This window comes from Prunus avium, chromosome 7, assembly GCF_965620075.1.
Source record: "Prunus avium chromosome 7, drPruAviu1.hap1.1, whole genome shotgun sequence".
In the NCBI taxonomy this organism is placed as follows: domain Eukaryota; kingdom Viridiplantae; phylum Streptophyta; class Magnoliopsida; order Rosales; family Rosaceae; genus Prunus; species Prunus avium.
In genome coordinates, this window is record NC_142290.1 from 27,007,184 (window position 1) to 27,018,049 (window position 10,866).

The 10,866-nt window shown below is 37.7% G+C and overlaps 1 protein-coding gene across 1 annotated transcript; it reads right to left on the reverse strand.

The window, feature by feature from the left end:
* Positions 1–1,504, reverse strand: LOC110749071 (uncharacterized). The gene is made up of 2 exons (XM_021949092.2): positions 473–1,504; positions 1–394 (listed from the first exon to the last, which is right to left on the reverse strand). Exons 1-2 carry the CDS (start codon positions 1,173–1,175, stop codon positions 96–98), a joined length of 1,002 nt encoding a protein of 333 aa, XP_021804784.2. The 5' UTR covers positions 1,176–1,504; the 3' UTR covers positions 1–95.
* Positions 1,505–10,866: the final 9,362 nt, after the last annotated feature.

Sequence of the window (10,866 nt, forward strand, 5' to 3'; positions counted from 1 at the left end):
TATTATTATAAAACAAACATCCAGGACATTCTGTTGGCAACAGCACGTTATTACCCTAGAGGAAAAGCAGTTCCACAGAGACAACTGCAAATAAATTAATGATGGCATTTAGGCTCAAAGGCAAATGGGCCAACAGAGTAGAGGAAAAATGGGAGTTTTCCGGAGACAAATGGCTTCTCTGGCTTCAAGATGGCACCCCTCAGACCACTCTGGAAATCAGACGGCTTAGAGCACGAGGCAGATGGTGAAGAGACAAGCGAGACCTCGCATTTGTGGGCCCCATGGGAGGTTATGTGCTTGGGTGCCGTGATGAAGAAGTAACCCTTCTTGTCTGTCTTGGCTTTGACCACTAGTGGCTTCTTAGTGTCGTTGCACTGCAGCTTCACAGTAGCCCCTGCAATTGGGTTTAAATTTGTTAATTTTTAGAAGTTTATAAATCTAAAAGGTAGACGAATAAATTTGGAGGACTAACCTTGAAGTGGTGAGGCACCCAAGAGGGTATCAACCTTAGAGTACTTGCAGGATTTGCAATAGACAACACCTTGAACCGCTACAAAGCTTTTTGGTGGGGATTGTGGAGGGTGAACCGGGGGGTGGCTTGGACTGGGGGATGGTGAATGGTGAGTGGGAGGGTGGCTAGGGGGTTGAACTGGGGCGTGGCTAGGTGGGTGAACCGGGGCGTGGCTAGGTGGGTGAACCGGTGCTTGGCTGGGAGGGTGACTGTGGTGGTGTTGACTTGGTGAGTGAGCCGGTGCATGGCTTGGAGGGTGAACCGGTGAATGGCTAGGAGGGTGAACCGGTGATTGGCTTGGTGGGTGAACCGGAGCGTGGCTGGGAGGATGACCATGGTGGTGGTGGTGGTGAGTTGGTGAGTGAGCCGGTGCATGGCTTGGAGGATGAACCGGTGAATGGCTTGGTGGATGAACCGATGAATGGCTATGAGGGTGAACCGGCGCGTGGCTTGGTGGGTGAACTGGTGCTTGGCTGGGAGGGTGGCCATGGTGGTGGTGGTGGTGATGGTGATGGTGGTGACTTGGTGAGTGAGCCGGTGCATGGCTTGGTGCATGAGAATTGGGTGCCAAAGACTCAATTTCTTTACCAAGCACAATGAAGCAGCTCAGTAGAAGCAATGAGAGCTGCACAAGCACTAGACCTTTTGCTTGAGCGAATCCCATATTTTCTTTTCTTTTTCTCTCTGGTCTCTTTCTTGAGGGAGCCGAGAGGAGAGATCTAGAGATATTGAGTGGGGGGCACAATGAGTGAAATTTTTATAGGGGTGGAAAAGAGAATGATAAAGGCAACTAAATCACTGACTCTTGATTTGTGGGAATTTGAAGTGATTATAGGATGCAAAAATCTGTCAAGGAGAATTCATAATTTTTGCAATCATTCATTGAAATTCTAAATCAGGTTTTGTTTAAATCAGACATATGCATCTTGATTGATTTATCAGTGATTATGGGATGTGAAAATTTGTCAAGAATTAGGCCCATATAATTGATACTTGCAATATGCCATGATCAAATTAGTTGCATGATATTTTCAATTTGTACATATTTATCGGGGATATGAAGGCTCTTTGCTCCTTCTTTGATGAAGTTCAATTTAGGCATATTTATCGGGGAGGCCAATTTCACGGCGGATTCTGTAGCTAGTTTAAGTCATGCTTTTAATCCTTCTCGTGGGAAAATGGAGTTCCTTTATCTGTTGCAAACTCCTTTTATTTTGATCTTTTGGGGCCTCTGTGCCCGAGAGGGTTTCTTTGGTAATTTCCTTTTCCTCGTGAAAAAAAAATTGAGGCCCAATTAAAAATTATGCCTGATTATTAGGGCATTAAGCCTAAGTTAATTAAGCCCTAAGACTCTACGGGCAGAGTTGTTGAAGCTGAAAAATAACATAAGGGCAGTTTTTTATTTTCTAGTTGTATTTTTTTCAGGATAACTATATTGAAATAAAAAAAGAAACTTAAGGGCAGGTTTGGTAATACAAGTAACCACAATGTAGGAAATGTTTACCAATTTTCCTCCTTTCCCATCTCTCTTCCCTCTCTCTCTTTAATCTATTTTGGTAATTAAACAAAATGTTACCAAACAGAGTAACAAAATAGCCAGCAAGAACCCCATCAGAGTATTCCTTTGTTTTTTTTTTTTTGGTCAACGAGTATTCCTTAATTATATATGAGTGAGGTGTAACGTTCAAAGAATCTATTTTGTTACATGTAATTCCAAAATAATTTTTAACTCACACATGCATAGATCAATACTGCTTGTTTGAGCAACCACAATTGTCAATAGACCGAATTAACGTTAAATGGGATACATACACCCAAATTACCAGGCTCAAAAAAGCAACAAAATTGACACCGTAAAAAATTAAATTAAATCAAGGTGGTTGGTGTGAGTGGTTCGGCACTCTCATTCCTTAAGAGAGGTTAGGGGTTCGATCCCTGCTCTCGTACGGAGTCACCACTTTGGCCAACACTTTACCCCTTACGGGCAGACCCGGTGTGAGTGGGGATTAGTCTGGGTTGTGGTTAAGGCTTAAAGGTGTCACCCATAGTTGGGGCCCATCCAGGACCACCTCATGGTTCAGACCAAAAAAATAAATAAAATTAAAGCGGACAAGAGCTACACAAACAACTATATATCTCACATCATTACGATTAAGCATGATCTACAGAAGAACAAACCTAATATGCTACTAAATCCACAACAACTTCTTTCCACCAACAAACAAAAGGTACAACTTTTTTTTGTTTTATTTTGCAAGGGGCTTATAGCTTAAGTGGTTAAGAGTAGTTATCTCTGCATCTAAAGTCTTGTGTTCGTATCCCCCCTCCCCCAATATCACGTGTATAAAAAAAAATTTAAAATTTTAAAATAAAAAAACATTGCCAAAGGGACCACAATTTGAGAGTGTGTGAGTTTGAAGTTATAAAAATCCACACAACAAGATTTTTGCCAAAACCCGGCCTTGGATAGATTGGTGCTTTTCTTTGGGGAAGGAATAAAGAAAGAGAATTAAAATCTATGATTGTAGTAGTAATCTACAGAGAAGAACAAACCTAATATGTATACGTATATATAGTGCGGCAGAAGTAGAGGTCGAGATCCCACCATGTTGGATGCCAATTTTGAGCTTACTCACTTTCATAAAAAAGAATGAGCCTCTTTAATTCTTTTTTTCTTCTTTGGTTATGTTGGTATTCCCACCATGTACCCCATCCTAATTATAACTAAGGGCATCATGGCTTTTAAGTGGGATGCCAATTTTGACATCAAGCTTGATGCCTTCAAATTAATGTAGTCAAAGGATTTGACTACTCATTTTAAACAATTGTATCATTCGATTCTTATCATTACATGTTACGTGCTATATCAATTGGAAATGCTCTTTTCAAACTCTCTCTCGCCACTTAATTAAAGAATAAGCCTTCTTTAGCTAATGCGGTGGTGCATCGCATTGCTCGTTAAGGTTAATTAAGACATCTTCTTGGTTTAGGGATCCTCTTCCAATCATTTACAATGTTTTAGTTGAAGATCTTTTGTAGTTTCGTGTTATCGCTCGTTTTCAAAAAGAAAAAAATTTCTTTACTTTATTGAAGTAAAAAACCAATATATATACATTATGATTCTAGTCAAAATTACATCCAAGCTAATTAGGAATCCATTAACTTTAAACGGTAAAAAAATAAAGTAAAACCTATTCCTAAAAATGTCCTAAATTCAATTTACCTCACCCTCTCCCTCTCTTCATTTCTGTACTGAGCTTCATGTATTTAACCCCTAAACCTTTTACGTATCCTCATTCTCCTCCATTGTTAACTGCGCATTCTTCAACATTCCTCAAGCATGCTAATCAATGAGAGTGACTACTATTGCATCCATGTCCGGAAAACAACCGAAGAACCCACCCTCAACAACTTGTCCCAGAACCAGAGCCAAGGAGTTCCAATCAAATTCGAGCTCTACAGCTCTACTGACAACGCTTGGACGATGGCAGAAGATGATAATTTTGAACACCCTGTACGAATTATCCAAGAACCACTCGACCTCATCACTGAAACAACCATTAGGGTTCCTTGTGCCAGCTCTGCCGAGCTATTATCCAATACGGGCAGGCACACAGTAGTCCCCATGGTCACTGAGGTTCTCAACACTCTAAACATCCCAGAACATGAGCACCAATCTGCTATTGACAAACTATTTAGTGCGTTTCTTGAGTCTCAAGACCTCACCATTGAACCTGATAATATTTTTGTTGTGGGCATAGAGCACGTCATTTTCCGGATGCACTTTGTCAATGATTATCAAATGGTTTATGGTCTTGGCGTCCCGTTTGTTCCCGCGACGGCCTCGTCCATTGAGGGCTTGGATGAAGTGAAAGTTGATGGCTTGGATGGTACTTGTATTATTTGTATGGAGAACTTTGGTGAGGATGATTTTGGTGGACATGCTCGTCGCTTGCCTTGCTCTCATCTTTACCATGAAGATTGCATTGTGGAGTGGCTGGAGACCAGTCACTTGTGTCCTGTGTGCCGATACCCGATGCCTCATAATAATGCAGATTAACATGATTTTTTCTGCTATATGAATTAGAAGTTTAAGTATAATCCACATATGTTGCGTCAATTGAGTACTGTTTGTTTGCTTCTGCAATTGAATGAATTATGTGCTTCAATTAAGACTGTAACAGTTGGCTGTTTCTTTCTTGTGATTATTGATTCTGCTCAATAGGCTCAGGTAGTGAAATGTAATGTGTTGCAATATATATATATTTTTTTGACAAAAATAATTTGTTGCAACTTTTTTTTTTTTGTTGGATCTTTTCTATTAAAATGGGCGATAATATACTAAATTCACACACACTACACGAATATTAAGACTCGAACCCAAAACTTACCTGGAGGAGCAATTACTCCAAACCACTACACTATATAATGGGTTCTTTGCAATTTGTTGCGATATTGATTCAACAAAACTTTGAGCTTAGAGCATCTCCAAGGGAAGAGGCAAATGAAATAGGCAAAATTGTACTATAACAACCTATGTGGCATGTTGCCTACTCATTTGTCTCATAAAACAATTGGTCACTCCAACGGTCTAGGCAATGTAAGTCTACAAACTATTATTATATTATTTATTTTTATCTTTTACATTTACTATTATATTTTATAGAAAGTAGGTGAGAGAGTTGATACGGTATTTTATTATAAAAAGTAAGTGGGACCCAATATACCTCTTCACTTTGAAGTAGACAATTTGCCTTGTTGGAGAGAATGTGTATCTTTTGCCTACCCATTTGCCTTTTCCTTTGGAGCATGAAAATATTTATGTGGCAAGGCAAATAAGGTTTGTCTGCTCATTTACCTCTTCCTTTGGAAATGCTCTTATAAGGTATACGGGACTGCTCTTGCACAGGACCCCACCAGTCACCTGGTAGTTTAATATAATAAATGAGTGCCCCAATATAAAACCATTCTCCTTATTTTCGTGATGAGAAGTTTAAAATCATTATTTGTTTAATATATACGATATAGGCATCTTAAAAGTTACATATATACGAAGAATGATTTTAAATGATAAATTTAAATAAAAATTGAACTGATATTTTATTCACATATCAAACTCATTTTATAAAAATCTTTATATCATCTTTTATTTATCACAGAGAGGTAAATACTACTACACCAATAGTTTGTCACGGTGTCCAGTCCTACGGTGTTGTGGATAAGTCATGTGAGGCTACATCCTTATTTTTTTGGTCAATTGACAAAAAAATAATAATAATGAATGTCCATATTTAACAATTCATACCCCATTCCAAAACGGAAAAGGAAAAAAGGATAACAAATTTCTTAATAAGCTACTTTTTTCCCTAGTGCTAATCGATTTAGAATTTAATGTCGGCTCAAGAAACGTTTCTGGTCCCCCGATACCTATTTTCAAGTATCGATGCATATACAATAGTGTTCATGGCTGACATTTTGTCCAGGCTTAATTTCCCATAGAATGTGCATGGAAATTTTACTCGGAAAATATTTGACGTGGTTGAGTCTAGACACTCTGCCATGGGGGATAGTGCCATTGTTGTGACACTAAAATATCTGATCATTGTCTGTGGATCTCGATGATTCTCAGGTTAGTGATGATGATCGTACTAGGGCTATGCATCAGTCCATGGAGACATATAAAGTCAAGTTCATTCCGGCAACCGCCTCGGCCATCGAGGGTTTGGAGAAAGTTAGAGTGGAGGGTTTGGGGGCTGGGAGATGATAAGGTGTGTGTTATTTGTATGGAGGGCTTTGAGGCCTGGAAATACATAGAACAATATATACCAACTGGAAATCCTGATATCTTACCATAATTACTTTTATGCCATACAGTAAAAAATAAGTTACATGTTGTTGACAATTACAATAGAAATTAATCACGCGGTAGAAAATGTAAATAACTTATAGAAAGAGTTTTTTTTAATAAAAAATGTATATAGTATTTGACAATTACAATATGTATTCCAAGAGAGTGAGAGTTCTAAAAAAATAAAACAACAGTATACGCTGCCACTATCACCACTTCTACAACCACCAAATTTTCATGACCATCATCACCACCAACCTCAACCAAGATTGCCACCGCCACCATACCAGTTTCCACCACCCCGCATCTAGCCTTCCACCACCACCCTTGCCCTCACCTTACCACTAAGAGCATTTCCAGCAGTGAACCCTTTGCCATGGCAAGGGGGGCTAGGACAGCTACTATTCACATGAATAGTGGCTGCCCTTGCAAAAGGTTGTGGTGTTTCCACCAATTGCCATGGCAACAACTATTCACATGAGATATGAGGAGAGAAATTTGTATAGATTTTTGGTGTGGGAAGTGAAAACTATGACTAAGTTTTTTTTTTTTTTTTTTAAATCTGAAATTTTTTGTATTTTTTAAAGATTTTTTTCAATTTTTTTTAAATTTTTTTTGTTGCTGACGTCAGCAAACCCGAGTTTGAACTAGGGCTCATCTTGCCTGAGGGCTGGCCTAGTTTCGTGGGCCCCAGCAGCTGCCTCCCCCCAGCCCTTATTGTTGGAAACGTTCCCCCCCCCCCCCCCCACCTCCCCCCCAGCCCTTGTTGCTAAAACTGCTCTAAGAGCACTTCCACCCATTTGCCATGGCAAAGGGTAAGGGGAGGCAAGGGCAGATACTATTCACGTGAATAGTGGCAGTCCTTACAAAAAGCAAGGTGTGTTTCCACCCATTGCCATGGCAAAGGGCAAGGGGAGGCAAGGGCAGATACTATTCACATAAATAGTGGCAGTCCTTACAAAAAGTAAGGTGTGTTTCCATCCATTGCCATGGCAAAGGGCAAATACTATTCACTTTTTTTTTATTTTACATAAACAATTAATTTGGAGAAGATTTTCGAATAAGATTTTGGGTTCCTACGTGTCAATATTTATTATAAAATTCATATCTCATAATTCGAATGAATTTTTCAGATAAGATTTTCGGTTGCCACTTGTCCATATTTATTATAAAAAAAACAAATCTCATATTTCAGATAAGATTTTATGATAAGATTCTCGACTGCCACATGTCGATATTTATTATAAAATACAAATCTTATATTTCAGATAAAATTTTCACCCTCTAAAATTGCGCCACGCGTCATCTCTATCTTCTAAATTTTTCTATAAAACTAGAGGCTCAGCTCATACTTCTCACACCAAATCTTCTCTATCCTTTCATTTCTCAGATTTTAGATTTCATACTCTACTCTCAATGTCAGACATGAGGAGATGGTTGGAGAGGCATGAGCAAGAAATTAAAGAAAGAAGACGTAGACGAGCTAAAGAAAAAAAGGGTGCAGCAAGAAGATGATAAACAAGTTGCCATGGCAGTGGGTATGCTCGATCTATCAAGGCAAGGCCGTCACCGTGGTTCACAAGTCTGACATTGCTGGAAGTACTCCAAAAATTTTGCAGTATCATTGCTGGAAGTACTCCCTCTCTTCGCCTTCTCCGCCTTTCAACCAATAGACATCTGCTCCTTTTGGATTGGTGAGTCTTATTGGGGAATCCAAAGGCAAATCTGATGTCGTTGAATCTCGTTCAACACAATGGTCGGACCCGTGGGAATAATTCTGAATTGTTTGCAATTTTTCACCACCTTCCAACATTGTTGATGGTTGAAAGATTTTTTGCCTTACCCAATGGCACCGAACCACATTTGTGCTTGTATAATCTATTAAAAAAAATATTGAAAATGCAAGTAACATTACAAGAATATTGGAAATGCAAGAAACATGAAAAAAAATAAATAATAATTAGGGCATTAAATTTAATAAAACAGAAATTACAAATAATTTACCTCATTGCCAAGATTTTTGCCGCTTCGATGGTTGTCCCTCGCTTTTTCCAACGCATCTCTCCATTTCCCCAACTCTTTATTCAAAATTTTCCACCTACTAGCCAAGGTCATTTCCGTACAAGCTGAACTCGATCTTTCACAAAATTCGGCATGAATTTTTCTCCACATATGACAGAATTTCATCTCATTGCCCGTGACCGGACAATGACCAACTTGGACCCAACACTCACACAACAGAACATCTTCCATGGTTGTCCGCGTCCCTCCGACTTCGATGGAAGATGCCATAAGATGGTGAATAAAAATGAAAATTGAAAGTGAAGAAATTTTTGGGTAGAAAGTGAATAATATTATAAGGAGAAAAAAAGGTATGAGGATTTGGTGTTGAAAGTGAACAACAGTGGTTGGTATTTTTATAAAAAATTCAGATTTTTTTTCTTCAGATTTTTTAAGTAAAAAAAAAAAAGGGCAGCCATTGGATTTGAGGAAAAAAAAATGATCGGAGTGACCAGAATGTGCCATGTGGCGTGTTACCGTTGGCAGACGTTAGGGTTGGCGCTAGCATGGTGTCAGTGCACGTAAATTCAAAAAAAAAAAAAATTACGTTGAGCCAATGGTTAAAAATTTTTTTAACCCGAACGCTGGCGTCAGCTGCCTTCGGGCTCGAGCTCGGACTGGTTTCGCCCGTGGTCTAGCCCGATTTCGTGAGTCCCGCAACTTGCCAGGGCAAGTTTGGCCCGCTGGAAGCTCTTGCTTAGGCTTGGGCCCTGTCCTGCACTGGCTGGGGCCAACTGGTGGAAGGGCTCTAATAGCCCCATCACTAGCATCATACATAATGACATAATCACTATCACAATAAGATAAACATTAATTTTCGTGTTTAAATTCGTTATACTTTTAGATTAGTCAAACACGTAAATTTACAAATTCTAGAACATTTATTTCCAATTATATTATTTTCTTAAAACATAATCAACAATTCTCATATTGAGTTAGCTAGTATTAATTGTCAATGTGTGTGTGAACAGCTACGATGATTATTAGTCATACACGTGTGGTAATCTTATCTTATGATGAGAAATATATATATATTTAGGCTTAAATGTCGAAATGGTCCCTATGTTTTACCTTATCGGCCAATTTAGTCATCGTATTATCAATTTGGCCAATTTAGTCCTTGTGTTTGTATATTTTATCAAATATGGTCCTTTTGGTCAAAATTCTGTTGAAACTGAAGAAAAAAAAATATTTAAATTATTTATAAATATTCAAATTCAAATAATAATAATAACTTAATTATTTAAAATCATGTTCTTGCATTATGTAGCAAAGAAAGTTATTGAGTCAATCGTATTTTCTTGTTGCAATCGTCTTCCTTCCCCACTACCAGAACACAATGTGTACTTTTTGGGGTTGAAGTGGGTGTAGTAAGAGTGGCTATGGGTTTATGAGGTAGTTGAGGTCTGAGCGTGAAATTAGGGGAGACAAATTTTTTTATTCATTTCATTTTTAGATTGATTACAATTTTTTTTAAAAAAAATTTTAATTTTTTTTTTTCAGTTTTAACAAAATTTTGACGGAAAGGATCACATTTGCTAACATATACAAACACAGGGACTAAATTGGCCAAATTGATAACACGGGGATTAAATTGGCCGATGAGGTAAAACACAAGGACCATTTTGACATTTAAGCCATATATTTATGTAGAGTCTTGTGTTATTGAGGGGTTCATTATCTGAGAGGTACATTTTGTGAGACTCACTCTACATTGTATTTCAATGATCCAAATTATTATCTTCCAAGTCTTTATTAAGTAATCATCTTTAATTAATAATATTAAACAAATGTAAACCGTTAAGGTACATAAATTGTGATGGAATAGATAGACAAACATGGTTTATTAACTATACACACCTTATAATCAAATGGTTATACATTTTTCAATTTTGGTGAGTTGTTGTATAAATGATCTATGAAGTAAGACTTTAAAATTAGACTGTCATATCGTTGGAATACAATGAATATAACGAGTTCCATAGGAGCATGTCTCAAATAAACTTATTTAAATAATACTGCAATTGAAGCTCCCTCTATTTATGTATATTCCGCTTTCACTTTCATGCAAAATATCAAATATCAATAATAAAAGAGCAACACAATGTGAATGTGAACAATTCTATAAACAACTTATTAGTGTGAAATTCGCATCCATCAACAATTCTCAGTTACATATGCGTAATTGTCTCGTAAATAAATAGAAAATAAACTACACTCAGGAATGAAATATCTTCTAATTACTTTTTGCCAAATTTCTAATAATTTTACCTAAACCTAGAAAATTCATCCAATGAGTCCGTCCATAAACAAATTGAAACTCTAGCCATTTTCGAATTTACAAAAAACAGAGCACATGGAAGTTGGAAACTTAAGCCAAACACAAACACAAAATAAAACACTCCCAAAAATATATTTATATATTAAAAAAATAGAGAAACCAAAG

What these genes read in the sequence shown, in the direction of transcription:
- LOC110749071 (XM_021949092.2), bottom strand. Translation starts at nt 1,175, where the DNA reads ATGGGATTCGCTCAAGCAAAAGGTCTAGTGCTTGTGCAGCTCTCATTG. An exon ending in GGGTGCCTCACCACTTCAAG is followed by an intron (nt 395 to 472) that starts GTTAGTCCTCCA and finishes ACCCAATTGCAG; the next exon opens with GGGCTACTGTGAAGCTGCAG.